This window comes from Mirounga angustirostris, unplaced genomic scaffold (genome assembly GCF_029215605.1).
Source record: "Mirounga angustirostris isolate CCGP_5_RB_7025 unplaced genomic scaffold, mMirAng1.0.hap1 SCAF_14, whole genome shotgun sequence".
Classification (NCBI taxonomy): Eukaryota; Metazoa; Chordata; class Mammalia; order Carnivora; family Phocidae; genus Mirounga; species Mirounga angustirostris.
Genome location: NW_026991722.1, coordinates 63,375,754 through 63,395,596, shown reverse-complemented (window position 1 = coordinate 63,395,596; position 19,843 = coordinate 63,375,754). Strand labels below are relative to the sequence as shown.

The 19,843-nt window shown below is 43.1% G+C and overlaps 1 protein-coding gene across 4 annotated transcripts in view; it reads left to right on the top strand.

Moving 5' to 3' along the window:
* Positions 1–4,435: 4,435 nt before the first annotated feature.
* Positions 4,436–19,843, top strand: part of CLTCL1 (clathrin heavy chain like 1) — a 100,713-nt gene continuing 85,305 nt past the window's right edge. For all 4 annotated transcript variants that reach the window (XM_064578009.1, XM_064578010.1, XM_064578007.1 and 1 more), the window contains exons 1-2: positions 4,436–4,751; positions 16,994–17,201. In XM_064578009.1, coding sequence (XP_064434079.1) covers positions 4,710–4,751; positions 16,994–17,201 — 250 coding nt within the window. In that variant the 5' untranslated portion in view covers positions 4,436–4,709. The remainder of the gene's footprint in view (positions 4,752–16,993; positions 17,202–19,843) is intronic.

The window sequence follows — 19,843 nt, the reverse complement described above, 5'->3', positions numbered from 1 at the left end:
ATACTATGGTTCTCATATATTTTAATTCTGATATTTTTTCATCCCAGAAGGCATTATTATTTTTTGCTATGCAGTCAACTCTCATTTAGATTTGCCAACACATTCTTCTTGAATTTTATTCTTCCTCTATCTCTGATTCACCATTTGAAATCATTTTATTTTTTTTGCCTGAAGAAAATCTAGTAGTGTTTTTGGTTTGGGGGGTTCAGGTCTACTGGTAATGAATTTCCCCAGATCTCATTTGTCTGCAAATATCATTTCCCTTACATTCCTAAGGGATTTTTTTTTTTTCAAATATAAAATCTAGGTTAGCAGGACTTTTTTTTTTCTTCTTCACACTTTGGAAGTATGATTCTTCTGTGTTCTGGTTTCTATTGTTTGAGAAGTCAGTTCTCAGCTAAATTACTGCTCCTTAGATAAAGTAGTCTGTCTTTTCACTCTGGCAGTTTTTAAGGTTTTTTTGTTTTTTAAGTTTTCAGCAGTTTTACTATGACATGCCTAAGTGTGGTTTGCTTTTTACAAATTCTGATTGAAGTCTGTAATAATTCTGGAGCCTGAGGCTTGATCTATTACATCAATTTTCAAAAAAACTCTAAGCCATTATTTCTTCAGACATTGCTTCTGCCTCATCCTTGCCACTTCAAGGACTCCAATTACATGTATGTTAGACCTTGGTACTCTATCCTCTACATTTGTCTATATTCCGTATTTTCTATGGAAAATTCTCTCTGTGCTTTAATTTGGATATATTCCTCTGACCTAACTCTAGCTTTATTAGTTTCCTCTTTTCAGCTATGTATAACTTGCTAACAAACACTATCCATTGAATTTTTTACTTCAGTTATTTTTCAGTTACAGGATTTCCATTTGGTTCTTTTCTTATAGTTCACAGGTCTGATAAAATTCTCAATCTTGTCTTTCATCCTCTTAACCATATTAAGCATAGCCCTTATAAAGTCTTTGGGAAAACTGCATTACCTTGATTCTCTATAGATCTGTTTTTCTGTTATTTCTCTTGTTTTACAATCATTTATCTTATCTCCTTTGATGCCTATTTCTGATTGAGCATGATCACTGCCAAGAACAATGGTAGAAACTATGTGAGGCCCATTATGAGGTTAACCCTCTCCCAAGAGAATTTATGTTTGCCCCTGGCAAGGACTGAAATGATTTGAATGGCATCCCAAACAATTTGTGGTCCCCAAACAATACATTAGGGTACCTCCTTGGTGGTTCCCCGTCTTAAACTTTGTCCACCTAGGGCATGAGTGTGATAAAAAATGCTGCACAGAGTCCTAGCTTCTCAGCCATTCTTCTAGACTTGGCAGATCCGTCTCAGGAAAAAGCATCCCAAATGTCAGGCCAACCTCTCATTTCCTTGGATATTGGCTTCTTCATTATTCATTCCCTTGTTAGTTCTCTGATGCTTCCTAGAAACAGAAGTCCTCCGTGGGCTTTTTAATTTCACTTATCTGACAGCCTCATGGGAATTTTAATTTGGATATAACATGTTTCCTGTGCCAGTGATTAAGTTTTGTCTTTCAGCTCTATCTTCCCTTCCCCTCATATAAACTGCCTTGTGGTGCTAGGGCTGAGACTCTGGAAGCAAATATTTCTGTGCTGGCCAATATTCCATTAGACTCTACCTGTAAGGACACTGGAGAGTGACTACAGGATCTGTTCCTGTGAGCATTACCTCAGCTATACTTCTTCAAGAGCAGATTCTTCCCACAGAAGAGGCTGAATCCAGTCTGAAGTTTTTCAAAGACTTGCAGAACCAGCCTCAGGGCATCTCCTTCTCAGAGCTCTGGCTGCCAGCTCCACTGACCCTCACTAGCAGTGTACATACAAGTCCTATAGAGACCCCTCCTCTAGGCTTAGAGACCCTGGCCCTAGCTGGCCAATCAATCTGTCTCCCCAGAGGCCTGACTTCCAGCTCTACAGAGCCCCTCCTCTAAGTTGGAATATTTTCAGGTCCTATTTATCTTTGAGCTCCACGAGTGGTAGCTAATGCCTACACTTGTACCTCCATGATAACTTGGGGTTCCTGTTTTACCCTTCCAGCTATTTGGTTAATAATGGTATTTCATGTTAACTTTTTTTTTTTTTAATTCAATTTCCCCTGTTCAAATAATTAGCGTGATTTCTGTCTCCTGACTGGTTTCTGACTGACAGTTCCCATCCTTATCCTGCCTCTATTCTCATTTTATTTACCTCACAGCATGATTAGATAATTTTGGGCCCACTTACAATATTGTGCCAAGGCTTTACTGTACTCTATTATATTTGGCATTTCTAGAATTTCCATTTGGTTCTTTTTCAAACCTGTTTGGGTCATTCTTTATAGTTTCAGGTTTCCTGCATGTATTTTCCCACATGTATTTTTAAGCCGTAGCTTAACTCTCTTAACATATTGAATATAGTAATTTAAAAGTTGTTTGTAATAATTTCATTTTCTCAACCTCCGTGAGTCTGTATCTGCTTCTTGGTCTTCCTGGTTCTTTCTTGTGGTGGCTCGTTTCCCTGAGTGGTTTTGTGGCTGGCTGGCTGGCTGGCTATCTGTCTGTCTATCTATCTATCTATCTATCTATCTATCTATCTATCATTTTTACCATGAGCTGCTAGTTTTCCTTGGAATTTTATTTGTAGGATGAAGGTCTGCAAGAATAACTGCAGAATAGATACCTTAGGCAGAACACTAAAGTATACATGCATAAATATCATCAAATTGCCCTCCTCATACCCCTCCACCACAGCATTATCCAAGTTTTTGACCTGCTGATAGGTACAAAATTTATATACAAAAAATATATAAAATATATAAAATTTATAAATATATATATGCAAGTCACTGACCAGTGCTGAGAATACTAGAATCCTTCTCAAATCAGAATGTTCAGTTCCTGGGCGCCTGGGTGGCTCAGTCATTAAGCATCTGCCTTCGGCTCAGGTCATGATCTCAGTGTCCTAAGATCGAGCTCTGCATCTGGCTCCCTGCTCCACGGGAAGCCTGCTTCTCCCTCTCCTGCTCCCCCTGCTTGTGTTCCCTCTCTCGCTGTGTTTCTCTTTGTCAAATAAATAAATAAAATCTTTAAAGAATAAAAATAAAATTAAAAAAAAAGAATGTTCAGTTCCATTACAAGTACAGACACACAGCGAGGTCTGGACTTATTAAGAATCCTATCATTTTGTTTAACCACAATTTTCTTGAAATTATTTTTTCTAGGATGTAAATTTTTAGTTTTGACCCTCCAAAAGCCCCCCCCTTTTGGGGGGAATGGTAATTTAGGGAGCAATACTAATTAATACTAAGAATTTATATGTTTGGTGTGAAGGGTACTTGGGGTCACAGGCATAATTGCCAAAATGGAGAGATTTGGGTGGTACTACCCATAGCAAAAGCCAGCTCTATTGTTAGATGGTGAGGCTACACAGATGTTGAAAGGGCAGTCTGCAAGGGTTCTTGGTTAATACTGAAAAAGAGATTTCATTTGAAAGTGAGCAGTGTTTCTTCTTTAACATATTTTTGGACGATACTAGATTGTGAAGCCATTGTGCAAATAATTGCACACTGTGGTATTCACGGTGGACTATTAATTTCTTAAAATTACCAGTGAGCAACCGGAAGCATACAGGGTATCGATTACACTGTGGGAATGCTTACACAGAATGCCAAAGGCTTTCCCTTCCCTGACAAACCTCTTTTATGCAGCTGAGCCATCTGCATGCAAAACACATCTTCAGATGGTGCCTCAGAAAACAACTGACCGCTGGGCAAAGCAGGTGTGGGCTCTAGTTCCGGAACTGCTACTACTATCGTGCGACCACAGGCAGGTGACCAGGTGACCCTCAGTGGCCTTTGGTTGGTCATCTGCTGCTAGATGTGATCTTTGCAGGCTCTCCGCCCTGATATTCTGATACAGCACACTCTATAGAAATTGCATGAGCCAGGAAAGATGTTCCCTACAGGAGCGAGGGCTGAGCCTTGTGCACTCATCTGCACACATACTTCCCACACTCCTTTCACGGTGCTTTTGGCACATCTGTGCCTGAATAAAAAAGAGTGTCCCTGAAACAACTGTCCAGAGTTTGAGGTAGAACTTCCCCCACTGCCCGCCACGCCCAACACATGGAAGGCTCTAGGCAAGGGCAGTCCCGGAACTTGGTTTACCTCTTGTGAAAACCCTATCCCTCAGGAAACTTGCTGAGGGCAGCCCACGCCTAGTCCCCGTCCGCGCACACTTGTCCTGGGCACTGCGGCCAGAGACTCGGTCCACCTTCCAGCACACACCGGTCCTGAGCATCCGCGGGGAGCAGCCCACTACCGGTTCCACCTTTCCACGTACACCTGTCCCAGGCACTGGCCAGGGTTTAGCCCGGAACCCCTCCACCGTCCCGCGCACACCTCCCCTGGGTACCTCCCCAAAGCAGCGCAGGCCGACTGGTTCTTGCTGCCGGGTGCCGGAAGTGCGGATACGCGCGGGACTACTTTTCGCGGACCCTCAAGCAGCGGGCGGAGGGATCCCGCGCAGGGTTCGTGCGGGAAGCAGCGCGTGCGGGCCGGAGAGTCGGCCAATGCGCCTGCGCGGCCGCCGCCGCCGCCGCCACCCCCGCTCTCGCCGCGCGTCTGCCCGCGTGAGGGGAGCTACAGCCACGGCCGCTACCGCCTCGGTCTCTGTCTCCGCCGTTTCCTCGGCCCTGCGCCCGCTATGGCGCAGATCCTCCCCATCCGTTTCCAGGAGCACTTCCAGGTGAGACCCGGGCTCCGGCGCCGAGGCCGGGCGGGCTATAGGGCGGGTCGCGCGCTCCGTCCTGTCAGCCGCGCCCCCCGCCGCCCCGCCTCCCGGGGGACCGGGCGGGGGCCGCTGACTGGCCGGCCACCCAGACCCCCGGCCCCTGGCCCTGGACCCCGACTCCGATGGACGCGGCGCTGCACACAGATCCGGGCGGGCCAGGGTGGGCGGGTCGGTGTCGAGGCGCGCCGGCCGGTGCAGTGGCAGGGCGCGGTGGCCCGCACGTGCGGCCCCGCCAGGTGTGCTGGTCGCTGAAACCCGTTATCCGGTAGCGGCGGTAGTCCTCGGGCGGCTCAGACCTCGATGGCATGCTGAGAGCGCCGGGTGATGGAAACCTAAGATCTGCCGCAATGTCCCCTTTCAGTGCTTCTGGGAACTGTAACTAGACTTACGAGCAGTGCACTCGGATTCCAGTCGCAAGCTTTATAACTCTAAAATCTGAGTGTGAGCCTCATTTCCCCTTTTGCGTCTCTCGATTCTCACCTCTGAGTTTGCGTCTGTTGGCTACCGAAGTCACTGGAGTGGTTTCGTGGGGGAAAGGATCGTCAAATCGTGTGACCAAAGAAGAAGAGGGATCATGGTGTGTTTTAATAAGATCCTTTCAATGCAGTACACCCCCCAAAGTTTAGCTTTTTACTGAGGTCCCAGTTTGTTGTATCTCCAGCTCTCCTAATAGAGTTGTGCCTCAGGGAAATAAAAGATTGGCTGCCGGTGTTTGACCGAGGGTTGTGTACTGGCACGGTGTACAGTGCTTCACTCACCTCACACGCATGTGTCACACCTGTGAAGGGTGATATGGTTCTCATTTTACAGGTGAGGAGGTGGGGTAGATGAATAGTTGCCCTTGGCTCTGTGCTTTATGTTAAATCATCACAATCCTGGGGCGCGTGAGTGGCTAAGTCCGTTAAGCTCTGACTCTTCATTTCAGCTCAGGTCTGGATCTCAGAGTTGTGAGTTGGAGACCCCACCCCCCACCCCGTGTCTCCATGGGCTGGGCATGGAGCCTACTTAAAAAAAAACAACAACATTACAATCCCATAAGATCCATATGATTTTCTCTGTTTTCTCGGTGAGGAAACCAACGTACAAAGATGTTAAATAAGTTGTCCAGTCATTCAGCAAGTAAGAGCAGGATTCAGACTCAGGTCTTTGTGACTACACTGCGGGATTGCCAGGAATGTGGTGAATTGGAAGGTCTTTTTTTTTTTTTTTTCCCCACAGCGCATAGGAGTATAGTGACCAGTCAGATCCTCTTATTATGCAGATTGGAAACTTAATCCCTAGAGTATTCCTCTGTGGTCACTTGGTTAGTGATACAGCTGTGGTTGTGTCACGGTAGAAGTCTCCTGAACACCCATCTCTTGACAGTAATGTGAAATAACAAATTACTACTGCTGCTGCTAATTAGAACAATATAATAATATGTATGAGCCATTTTATTGAACCATTTCTCTTGCTAATCACTATACTATGTATTTTATAAATTTCATTTAATGTAGTATTTATCATAACAGGCACAGACTTATAGATAACTGAGGCAGAGAGAGAGTAAGCAGTAAAGGTAAAATTACAACAATTAGTCAAGTGACAGCTTGAGTTCTAACTCTGATCTCTGACTCCAAAGCCGTGCTTTAGCCACTAAATATGTTCTCTTCAAAAGGCAAGGAATCAGTAGGGCATTTTAAATTTCTATCCAAGTTCATAATGTCTTGAAGAAATCTTATTACCTGGAAAATGCTTGTGACTTGATAACGTACAGGTCATGTAAATGTGGTTTGTGGTCTCCAGCATTAACCAGCTGTTGAGATTGCTCTGCACTCCTTGTTTTTCTAGTCTGTACACTCTCCCTTAACTGCAGACATTTCAAAATTTCCGCTTGTTTCTTAAATCCCTGATCCCGCCACTCCCCCTTGCTGGCAGCAGATGATTAGAGAAACAGAAGCCATAAACTGGGATATTCCTCACCTTCATGCCTGCAGCCTTACAAACTTGTGTGCAGTTGCCCCTTTCTGCCTTCCTGTTTTCTCAAAAGTGGGTTTTTTTTTTCTCTTGCATGTGTTCTGGATCCTACATCCTTCCCCCTTTTAACAGGGAGTTGCTCAGTAGCATCTTCTCTTTCCTATGTTTTCATCCATTCCCTCTTAGTGGCTTCTTCTATATTTGTGTTTAACCATGTTCACATCTCTTCTGTCTTTACACAAACAAACTTCTCCCTCTCCCCTGTCCCCTTGAAGCTCTTACCTCACAGCCAGACACCATGAAAGAATTACCTTATCCCTCCATCACTTCCCTTATATTCCTTAATAACCTGCAGTCTGGTTTTTGCCCCCACTGTTCCCCTGCATCTGTTCTTGCCAAGGTCACAAGTTGTCATGCAGACTTTTTTGTAAAGGACCAGATAGTACATAGGTTAGGCCTTTGAGGGCCATGTATTGTCTCTTGTCACATAATCTCCCACCCCCCCTTTTTAAAATTTTGTGAGAAGTGTAAAACCCATTTTTAGTTGGGCTATACAAAAACAGTCTGTAGTTTGCCAGCCTCTGCTACAAAAAAGATGAATTCAAACCCCAGCATCACAAACATCTTCTACAGTTGACACTGTGCTTTACTGCCTCCTCATGACCCTTTCTTTGTTGCTTTTGGTCATACCACAGTCTCCCAAGGTTTCTCCTATCTCTCTGCCCACACCCCAGTTTCCTTTGTGGGCTCCTCTCATGAATAAACCTGGGGTCTGTCTTGAGCCCCTTTATTTTTTCACTTTGTATGCTCTACTGGCTGATTTGTATGTGTTCCCATATGCTCAGTGTTCCCAGGCAGGCTGCATATTTTTGCTGAGCCTCAGAGATGCATGTAGGAGAGACAATAGCAGGCTCTGGTTAAGAGCACAGACTGAGGACAAACGGAAGGGTTTGAATCTGGTCTCAGGCACTTACTGGCCAAGTGAATTTGGGCAATTTTTGTAGCCTTTTTGTGTGTCCATCTCTACATCTATAGTATAGAGATAAAAGGGATAGTTTTTACCTCATAGAGCTATTATGATATTTTGAGTTAATAAATGTGATAAATGTAAGGTGTGGGACAGTGTCTGGTACATAATAAAATGTTCTATTCTTGTCAGTTGTTACTGCTATTATGACAGCTGTCTGTTGGAGAAGGACATTGGATGATCCATAGGTTCTTCCAACACATCATGTTCCAAAATAGGGTTCTTCTTTCTCCCCAAATGTGTATCTTCTCCAGTTTCCAGCCAGGAACCTAGGAGAGAGCCATGACTTCTCCCTCACCTGTTGGTGCTTCTTCCTATGTATTTTGGGCATTATTCTGCCACTCTTTTTTTTTTAATTATTTTTTTTAAAGATTTTATTTATTTGCGAGAGAGAGAATGAGAGAGAGCATGAGAGGGAGGAGGGTCAGAGGGAGAAGCAGACTCCCCGCTGAGCGGGGAGCCCGATGCAGGACTCGATCCCGGGACTCCGGGATCATGACCTGAGCCGAAGGCAGCCGCTTAACCGACTGAGCCACCCAGGCGCCCTATTCTGCCACTCTTAGCATGACCAACATGACCCTGGCCTATGCCAACATTGCTTACCTAGATGGCTGCACTAACTTTGTCTCTGGTCCTCTACCTCCAGTCTTGCCTTCCCCATTCTCTAGCACACAGGCAAAGAGGTTTTCTCAAAGGCTAAACATCTGCTTAAAGTTTGTCAGTGAATGCTTCCTTCTTGCTTCCAAGATGAAAATGCCAGACTCCCCAATGCCCTATAAAGCCCTGCCTAATCCAGCACCTGCTCAGCTCTTTTGCTTCTCCCCATCTTGTCCTTCAAGACCTTCTCTGGAGCCCAACACTCTTACCTGTGGGCTTTTGCACATGTTATTGCCTCTTTCCAGAACATTCTTCCCCCCACTCTTTTTTATTTTAATTTTAATTTTTGTTTATTTGAGAGAGCACACACGTGCAAGTGTATGAGCAGGGGGTAGGGGCAGAGGGAGAAGCAGACTCCCCGCTGAGCAGGGAGCCCGATGCCGGACCTCTGGGATCATGACCTGAGCTGAAGGCAGATGCTTAACTGACTGAGCCACCCAGGCACCCTCTTCCCCTCACTCTTCTTACCCAGCCAAGTCCTACTTAGCCTTCTGCTTAAATGACAGGAAGCTGTCCCTGACATGTCAGAATTAGGAGCCTTTATTGTGTGCCCCCATAGCTTTGGGGCTTCCCTCATGGTGGCCCTAACTGCATGGTGTATAGGTGGTTATTTTCCCTACTGGACTGCAAGCTCAGGATCTCCTCCTATCTGCAGTTGTATTCCCACTGCCCAGTACATAACAGGCCCTGAGATCTTTGAAGGAATGAAGCCAATTTCTTACTGAAATGTTTGTATTATCACTGACTGGTTAGTTGTAATGTAGATTGTCTAATGACAGTTTGTAGACTTTTCTGCATATTTGCCCTCCATATAGCTCACCTGTGACCAGTTTACTGTTAAGTCTACTTTATTAAGAATACTCCTGCTTATCTCACATTTTGTTCCCCCCCCCCGCTGTGTCTACCATATCACTTTGTATTTTGTGAATCTAATTATCTTTCTTCTGTTTTTAATTTTGGTTTGTTTCATATGAAAATTCTTGGGCCAGATTTTCCCCAGGGGAAAAAACAGTTTTATAATGGCCAGTGGGGAATTAGATATCAGCATATAGGGGGTGCCTGAGTGGCTCAGTCGGTTGGGCCTCCAACTCTTGATTTCGGCTGGAGTCATGGGATTGAGCCCCATGGGAGGCTTGATGCACAGCAGGGGTTTCTGCTTGGGATTCTCCCTCCCCCCTCCCTCTGCTCCCCCCTCTGGAAGATAATAAATCTTTAAAAAAGAAAAAAAGCAGATCAGTGTATAGGAACTTTTATTCTACAGTCAACTTTTCAGGAATGTACCCAAAGCAGAAGCTGTACTTCTGTATCTAATGCACTATAATAAAGCTTTCTTCTACTTCAATTTGAGATTGTAGCAATTTATTTAACTTTACTTATCCTGTCACCCTGGTTTTGAGAGGAGGACTAGTTCTGCAGAAATATTTTTCTTCTACGCACTGTTTGAACTTTTTTGTATTCAGATATCTAAGTTTGAAGGTTGTTGCTATTTATGCTGAGAATGGAAAAAAGCTAAAGGGCTAAGAATCGATGACACCTTGATTCAGAAGAGGAATAGTTGTTTGTAAGAGTTTTGAAATGTGAAACAGCTCAACACAGAGAACATATAAATGCATTCCCTCAAGGTTTTGATATGTAGCATATCTCTGAGGTGATGTTCTTTTTTTAAAGATTTTATTTATTTATTTGAGACAGAGAGAATGAGAGACAGAGAGCATGAGAGGGAGGAGGGTCAGAGGGAGAGGCAGACTCCCCGCCGAGCAGGGAGCCCGATGTGGGACTCGATCCCGGGACTCCAGGATCACGACCCGAGCCGAAGGCAGTCGCTTAACCAACTGAGCCACCCAGGCGCCCCTCTGAGGTGATGTTCTTAACAGATACAGAGTCTGCCAAGGGAATCTGTGTAAGTTGTAGGAGCGAGGTGGTCACTAGTCTTAATCAGTGCTTCCCAGCCTAGGCTGGGAAACACCTCTATAGGCGCCCACCTTAAACATGAAATCGGAATCTCTGAGAGGTGAGAACTTTGGCCTTTCTTTCCAGGTGAGTCTCACATGCAGTCAATCTTCTAATCATTATTCATAATTAAAGAAAGAGATTGATGTTCGAAGCCTTTTACACATGAGTAGGGAAGGCAGAACTCTAAGGAGTAGATTGAGCTTGAATTGAAAACAGACATGTGCACCTGTGTCTGCTGGAGAGGCCCCAGGGAGTCACTCTGAAAAGTGACACTGTACTCACAGCCTAGTACATACTTGGTTTATGTTGCCATTACATAGCCGTCGTATTTTGTGAAATGTTTTTTGTTATACTAAGACAAACAACAGTAGGCTCCTTGTGTACTGAAATTGTTGTGCACCCATGTAAAATGTTTTTAAGGTCTTGTGTAAGCTGTTAAATTTTGCCTTGGGTGGATATGATTCTTGTATTGGAAGTAGATACTGGGCTAGTCACTTACCTTCTGACTTTCTTATTTACGAAGTGAAGAGAGTAACCACACAATCACCCAGGGTGTGTGGAAGGGTCAGCCTTTGCGAGAATATCCACAACAGTGACATGGTAATTGAGCAAATACTAAATGAATTCGGACAGGTCCTCCTTGGAAGAATCAGTTATCACCATAGAACATATTTAAATGTTCAAAATCCCCAAACTGCACAAGTACTTTTTGAGTTTATTGGGTTAAAAGAGTTACAGTATGCTAGGAGGATCTTAGTCAAGGTCCCTTTCCACCAGGTTCTTGAGCAAAGTCTGTAACTAGGGCAAAGTCTGTCTGGAACAAACTTTAAAGTAATACATATACATAGGAAGAATAGCCCCAAATAGAACATATAAATGAAAATTAAACCTTTCTGGACACCTGGGTGGCTCCATTGGTTAAGCTTCTGCCTTTGGCTCAGGTCATGATCCCAGGGTCTTTTTTTTTTTTTTTTTTTTAAGATTTTATTTATTTATTTGACAGAGAGATAGCACAAGTAGGCAGAGCAGGCAGGGGGAGAGGGAGAAGCCGGCTCTCCCGCTGAGCAGGAAGCCCGACGCAGGGCTCGATCCCAGGACTCCGGGATCATGACCTGAGCCGAAGGCAGCCGCCTAACCGACTGAGCCACCCAGGCGCCCCATGATCCCAGGATCTTGGGATGGAGCTCCACATCAAGCAGTTCTAAGGGGGAAGTTTATAGTAATAATGCCAATATTAAGAAAAAATAAACAACCTAACTTTATATCTCAAGGAACTAGATGAAGAGGTATAAACCAGGGGCGCCTGGGTGGCTCAGTCTTTAAGCATCAGCCTTCGGCTCAGGTCATGATCCCAGGGTCCTGGGATCGAGCCCCACATCAGACATCCTGCTCCATGGGAAGTCTGCTTCTCCCTCTACCTGCTGCTCCTCCTGCTTGTGCGCTTGCTCTCTCTCTCTCTTTCTCTCTGATAAATAAATATATAAAATCTTTTAAAAAAGGAAAAAAGAAAATTAAACCTTTATGTTCAAACACTGGGTCTCTTTTCCCAGAAGAAACTACTATTAAGGAAACCATTATATCTTTCAAAAAATGATTAAAAGAATCCTGTTATAAAATTCCCCTCCTTTTGCTTTTGTAACTTAACAGAGTTTGAAGATCTCTCTTTTAAGATTACATACAGATTGCAGCATGTATTTGACAGTATTGCTTACTAATATCCTTCTGGGGCAGTAATTATTGACACCTGTCACCCCATCCTGTAAGTATTTCTTTGCTTTCCCTTGCTGTTTCACTAAATCTGTTCCTTTCATCTGTTCTATATTTTCTTCTTTTGCTTCTCTTGCTTGAGGCCTGCTGGCGGCCTCCATGCCAGGGAGAGATTACGATCTCTCTTGGCTGGCTGGAGAAGGATGCCGCAGAGCTGGGCTAGCAAAGTTCAATGACAAAATTAGACTCCAAGCAGATCTTGACAGGCTGGAATCCAACTAGTTGACATTTAACAGGTATAAATATAGGGTCTTATGCATTGGTTTTAAAATACAGAAAACCTACATTGGTGTAATTTGAGAGAAGTTCTGTAAAGCACAATACAAATGTAATTTTTAAAGTACCCTGAACTAACCTAGTCCTAGAATTTTAGGTTAGTTCTAGAAAAGACCCCAGTATCATCATTTTTCATAGGTCCTCATTTACAAAGCGCCCTCTTTAGGCTAGGAAAAAGCTTGCTGGTAAGTTTGACATATAAAATACATATTTTTAAGTTACTTTAAATTATTTTCTTGACTGCCTAAAACTTGTAACTTCTTTACTAATTAATTATTGAACATCCATGTGCTGGTACAGTGATAAGGCAGTGAATGAGCCTTAAGAGACATATACAGAAGGAGAAAGGACTAGCATCTTCAAAGACAAGAGGCCTGAAAACCTGGGATGTTCAGTGCAACTGAAACATTTTGGCTCTTTGATATGGGCAATTGGTGTTTTCACCAACAGCCCTGTGTAAACACAGCTGCAACCCTCCCAGTCAGACTGCTGTCCCTAAGCCCCTTAAATATAGAAACCACAGGACTGTTGGATGAGTAATTTCTTTTTATGTTTTCCCCAGTGTCAGATTTGAATTTGGATTCATTTAATTGCAGGTCTTGAGAACAGAAAAGGATTACTAGATAGTATCTTGTGTACTTTTGCTTAACTCGTATATGGACTGTTCTAAGTGTGTATCTAGGTTACCTTTCAGAATAATTATTATAGGAATCAGGAGTCCTTAGTTATAGCTGCTAACTAATGAGAAAACATTGCTTTGAGCACACCACTTCTCTGGGGTTCTGTTTCTGCATATGGAGTAAAGCTCAGTGGTACTTGATATTTTATTTATTTACTTATTTATTTATGACTTATTTATTTAGAGAGAGAAAGAGTATGCATGCACAGGGGGGGAGAGGGAGAATCCGAAGCAGATCCCCCCTCTCGTTGAGTGGAGCCCGCCGAGAGACTTGATCCCGCTACTTGAGATCATGACCTGAATCGAAATCAAGAGTTGGAGGCTCAACTGACTGAGCATCCAGGCACCCCAGTATTTGATATTTTGGATGTAAAAGTTATTTTTGTGGGATTGTCCTGTGTTTGGCATCCCTGGTCTTAGCCCAGTAAATGCTAGTAGTGTTTTCTAGTCACTGTGCAATTCAAATTGCCCCTGTTTCCAAAGACTACAGGATACCACCCCTGGTTGAGAACCACCATCTTCCTTTTTTCTAGTTCTAATAGTCTCTGACTTATTTTTGGATGCACTGTTTTCAGTGTCTTGGTTTGCGAGGTACTTTTACCTTTTCCAAATGCCATGAATGTGTGTATATGCTCTTGTGTGGGGAACTGGACTCAGTCACTAATATTTAAGAATGTACTGTGCTCAAGAGATTGGGTACAAATATTTCTTGATATTTGGAGTTGAAATCAGAATGTTGCCATATTAACCCAACATGATCCCCAAACTAAGAATAAAGTGAAAATTTAGAAAATATAGGCCCACTTAAGTGTATGGCTCTGAAATGTAAAGATTTGACAGTGTTGGGTGCTTGAGTGTTAGGGTGCTCTGTAAATGTTACTAGATGCTTATATAGTATAATCCTTATAATAATTCATAATAAAAAAAGGAGACTGTGTAGGTCTCCTGGGAACTTTCACCCAGTTCCCCCCCCCCCACCCTCGGCTTCTGCTCCCAAGGATACTTTTCATTGTCCTCTTATCAGCAACTTCATACAGTTCAACCTAATAGTAATCATTAGTCTCCACAGTCTGTGGGCTCTGGATAGTGTGACTATATCTTATGTAACTTACTGTTTTCAGAGTCTAGTTCGTGGCTAGTAGGTAGTATGTATTCAGTACTTATTTATAGAATGAATGTATGAAAATTACTTGCTATGAAAAAGTCTCAACTTTCATTCACTACGCTATATTTACGGCCTTAAGCTGGTACTTCAGATGTGTGAAAATAAAATGTGAATTTCAAACAACTCAGTGTTGTGGTTTAGAGCACAAGCTGTCTCCATCACTGATCAGCATTGTGACTTTGGGAAGATTTGTTAACCTAAAAGCCTTGTGTTGCACTAGTGTAAATTGTGCATGGCATAACTTGCCTCCTGAGTTAGCAGAAAGGTCAGATGAGGTGACCTGTTGTCCTGCAGCCCGTTCCACTCAGCAGCTGGAATATTCAATAGTGCTAGACTCTGTACCACAAAAAACAAGTAAGATATAGTCCATGCTTCTTAATCAAGATAGAAAGCTTCTGCACAGCAAAGGAAACAGTCAACAAAACAAAGAGGCAACCCACGGAATGGGAGAAGATTTTTGCAAATGATACTACAGACAAAGGGCTGATATCCAAGATCTATAAAGATCTCTAAGAACTTCTCAAACTCAACATCCAAAAAAACAAATAAGTCAGAAAATGGGCAGAAGACAAGAACAGACACTTCTCCAAAGAAGACATACAAATGGCTAACAGACACACGAAAAAAGGTTCATCATCATTAGCCATCAGGGAGATTCAAATCAAAACCACATTGAGATACCACCTTACACCAGTTAGAATGGCAAAAATTGACAAGGCAAGAAACAACAAATGTTGGAGAGGTTGTGGAGAAAGGGAAACCCTCTACACTGTTGGTGGGAATGCAAGTTGGTACAGTCACTTTGGAAAACAGTGTGGAGGTGCCTCAGAAAATTAAAAATAGAGCTACCCTATGACCCAGCAATTGCACTCCTGGGTATTTACCCCAAAGATACAGATGTAGTGAAAAGAAGGGCCATGTGTACCCCAATGTTCATAGCAGCAATGTCCATAATAGCCATACTGTGGAAGGAGCTGAGATGACCTTCAACAGATGAATGGATAAAGAAGACGTGGTCCATATATACAATGGAATATTACTCAGCCCTCAGAAAGGATGAATACCCAACTTTTGCATCAACATGGATGGGACTGGAGATTATGCTATGTGAAGTAAGTCAAGCAGAGAAAGTCAATTATCATATGGTTTCACTTATTTGTGGAACATAAGGAATAGCATGGAGGACATTAGGAGAAGGAAGGGAAAAATGAAGGGGGGGGAGGGGGGGAGATGAACTATGAGAGACTATGGACTCCAAGAAATAAACTGAGGGTTTTAGAGGGGAGGGGGGGGTGGGAAGGATGGGTTAGCTTGGTGATGGGTATTAAGGAGAGCACATATTGCATGGAGCACTGGGTGTTATAAGCAAACAATGAATCATGGAACACTACATCAAAAACTAATGATGTACTGTATGGTGATTAATATAACATTAAAAAAAAAGATACAGTCCCTGCTTTTGAGGAGTTCATGGGGAAAAAAATGATGGAATAAAGAATTATACTAGCAGTATGAACAGTTTCATTTGTGCTTCTTCCAAAGGCTGGTAGCCAAGTGGTCCCTAATCTTTGTTGCTAGCATAAACTTTTTTTTTTTTTTAAAGATTTTATTTATTTATTTATTTGAGACAGAGAGAATGAGAGAGACAGAGAGCACATGAGAGGGGGGAGGGTCAGAGGGAGAAGCAGGCTCCCTGCCGAGCAGGGAGCCCGATGCAGGACTCGATCCCGGGACTCCAGGATCATGACCTGAGCCGAAGGCAGTTGCTTAACCAACTGAGCCACCCAGGCGCCCGCTAGCATAAACTTTTATACAAGTTCACCCAGAGTAACAGGTACTAAAGGGTCAAGTCAGTAGCAGTAGGGTTTGAGTTGAGCAGAACAATGTTTAGAAACAAAGATACTTGTAGGTAGGTTGGGGCAGGAGAATTTTTTGAAATAAACCTGGTTCTTCATAGGGGTGATGGAAATTTCATGAGTGTGTGTTTTCCCAGGGTTTTTCACTGAAGCTTATCTCATTAATAGATTTTTATTTAAACCAGGCACTATGTATAAAGTGGCCTTTGGAGAAAGGTGCCTGATTTAAGTTTTATGCAAGTTCAAGCAATCTACCTCCAAAGATGTACTAGACCTGTTGACTTTTTATTAACCTTAGACTTGCCGAGAAATATTTAAACTGACTGAGAAATTAAATCAGACTTTATGATTTGTGGGGTTGCTTTAAGGACAAACTCTTGGCTAGTTCTTTGTTATTGCTTGCTTTTGGGGAAACCAGTTTTTGTGTTTTCTTCCTTTCTCCTCTCTTCCCCCGCCTTCACCTTTTCAAGCCCCCCTTCCTGCTGAGGCTCTCCTTATTTGTGAAATATTCTTTATGGCCTCCTCCACCCCCTTCCAGCTGAAGTCTTCCTGTCTGTATCACTCATGGCATCCTTCCCTCTTCCTGGTGTTAGCTTTATTCTTGTGTGTTCTCATCAGCCTGTGGGATTGTAAGCTCCTTGAGAGTTGATTCACGGCCTACTGTTGATGCATTGCCTGTACCTGTTAAAGGTATAGATACACAAGTCAGTGTTTGCCTTGAATAATCACTTAATGTTAAATTTTTTTCTAAACTCTTAACTTTTCCTCCTCCTCTCTTAGCCTTTCTAAATAATAGGCTAGATTTAATCTGTTTCAGAGAGGAAAGACTTACTTTTAATCAAATGTTTGTTTTCTCTTTAGCTCCAAAACTTGGGAATCAATCCAGCCAACATTGGATTCAGCACACTGACCATGGAATCTGATAAGTTTATATGTGTCCGAGAGAAGGTTGGCGAACAGGCGCAGGTAGTGATTATTGACATGAGTGATCCAATGGCGCCAATCAGGCGGCCCATCTCTGCTGAAAGTGCCATCATGAATCCAGCCTCTAAGGTGATAGCTCTGAAAGGTAAGCCTAATGGGATTTTCAGAAAGGAATTTTACCTCACTTTACCTGCTTTGTTACCTTAAATATCAGACAACTGTCAGTAAACTCACAGGAAAGTGTCATCAGTAATATTAAACTTAATTCCAAAAGTTTTAGCCAAAGGTATGTTTTACGTACCTTATTTAATGAGAGGTCCCTGAGTACCTGAGTTTTTTGTGACATCACGCATGTAGCCAAATACAGGAGGGAGTGAATGCCCAAGGCCTCATCCTCATGACTGCTACATCTGGAAAGGCCAACACCACACTGCACATGTTCACCAGTAGGGCCGTGTGGTGCCCTGGACCCCATGATGGGCTGCTTTACAGTGGCGCTTCAGGCATCCTACAGTATGAGCCAAGGTACTACTTCTCTTGTGAAACACATCGATGACTGTATAGCTGTTGATTAATAGAATTTTGCGTCCCTGAACTCAGGGGATGTTGGGTGCTTGAAACCTTCTAGTTACTTTGAGAATATAGAATCTTTTCATATTGCCATGATTTGGGAAATTGAAAGGATTATCTATATACTGGACTTGTTAATATTTTATGCAAGATGTATTATCACTTTGAAAAGTGAAAGTTCTTTCTGGAGCTAAAATTAGTGAATGCCAAATATTAGCTTTGCTTGTGCTTCTGTTTTGTTACAGAAATAGGGTCTGCTTTGTCCTTTCAGTAGGTAAATGGACAGCTGGAAGTTTTGACCTTTCTTTTTTTTTTTTTTTTTTAAAGATTTTATTTATTTATTCATGAGAGACAGAGAGAGAGAGAGAGAGGCAGAGGGAGAAGCAGGCTCCCAAGGAGCAGGAAGCCCGATGCGGGACTCGATCCCAGGACCCTGAGATCATGACCTGAGCCGAAGGCAGACGCTTAACCATCTGAGCCACCCAGGCGCCCTTGACCTTTCTATTTAAAAAAAAAAAAGCTGATTTTTTTTAAAATTTCAAATGATCTTTTCTTCTGTCAACTCTATTTCTTGTCAAAATATTTTTTTGAACATGTAGTGTAAACAGTATAAACTAATTTTAGTTGAAGAAATTGCTAACCTTTTTGGTTTTTTATTTTTTTGGCTTTTTTGTATTTTCTGTTTTGCAATATTTTTGAGAGACCTTATCTATCATGTTGTTTGCTGTTTGATATATTCTCTTTGAGTCTCAGAGATGACCAGCATTTTAGTCTTCCTGGTCCTCTGATACTGTTCTCTTTACCTGTGTGCACTGTGGATCTTCTGGAGGGGGTTGTTGGAGTATGGTAGGGAAATGGAGAGAACTCAGTATTTACATGCTGTCAGTCCCCTCCAACCAAAAGGCCACTGGCAACACGCATGAAGTTGAACAAGTTGGGTTTATTACTTGTTTCAGCAGGGGTGAAACCATACCATGGGGGGCTGGGACGTATCACACTATTATTAGAGGGTGTTAGAAAGAACCTTTTGTGGGATTTGGAATTTGGTTGGGTGATTTGGGGGATGGTCTAAGGAAATAGGAGTTTGCTGTAGATTGGGTGCTGTTAGAAAGTGGGAGTAATTTTATAATTAGGTTACCTCAATAAATCTTATCTATAAGGAAGGGCCGATTAGAGTGAGGATAAAGCTGGCATTGGTTAAAGAAGTAGCATCATTTCAGCCATGAGAGGGGCTGTTTGGTTTTTTTTTTTTAAGATTTTATTTATTTATTTGAGAGAGAGAATGAGATAGAGAGCATGAGAGGGGGGAGGGTCAGAGGGAGCCCGATGCGGGACTCGATCCCAGGACTCCAGAATCATGACCTGAGCCGAAGGCAGTCGCTTAACCAACTGAGCCACCCAGGCGCCCAGGCTGTTTGGTATTTTGTGCGTTGCACATTTACCTTGTTTTTGTCTGTACTTAGTAAAATTCTGAGGCGACCTTGCTTTGTCTAACTTTATCATGGTCTTAGAGGGACTTGTCTGAAGCTGGTGTTCTCTGAGATGGTTTATGTCCACTAAGAGAGCAGCATGGCCTGGCTGTGAGGACCAGGCCGGCTTTCTGATGGCAGGGGCTGCTCCTTTTTTTTTTTTTTTTCATTCTCAGTGTTCATATGAATTTTTTCAGCTATAGTAATTGAGTGTTTTCTTTTTCTTTTTTTTTTTTTTTAAAGATTTTATTTATTTATTTGACAGAGAGGGGTGCCTGGGTGGCTCAGTCGTTAAGCGTCTGCCTTCGGCTCAGGTCATGATCCCAGGGTCCTGGGATCGAGCCCCGCATCGGGCTCCCTGCTCGGCCAGGAGCCTGCTTCTCCGTCTCCCACTCCCCCTGCTTGTGTTCCCTCTCTCGCTGTCTCTCTCTCTCTCTGTCAAATAAATAAATAAATAAAATCTGTATTTATTTGACAGAGAGAGACACAGTGAGAGAGGGAACACAAGCAGGGGGAGTGGGAGAGGGAGAAGCAGGCTCCCCGCTGAGCAGGGAGCCCGATGTGGGACTCGACTCCATCCCAGGACTCTGGGATCATGACCTGAGCCGAAGGCAGACGCTTAACGACTGAGCCACCCAGGCGCCCCAGTGCTGTTTTCTTTTGCATGAGAAAGTGTGAGCTGTGGAACCAAAGTGATAAAATTTTAAGTATCCTATTTTTACTGCAATCTTGTGGCCATTAGGATGAT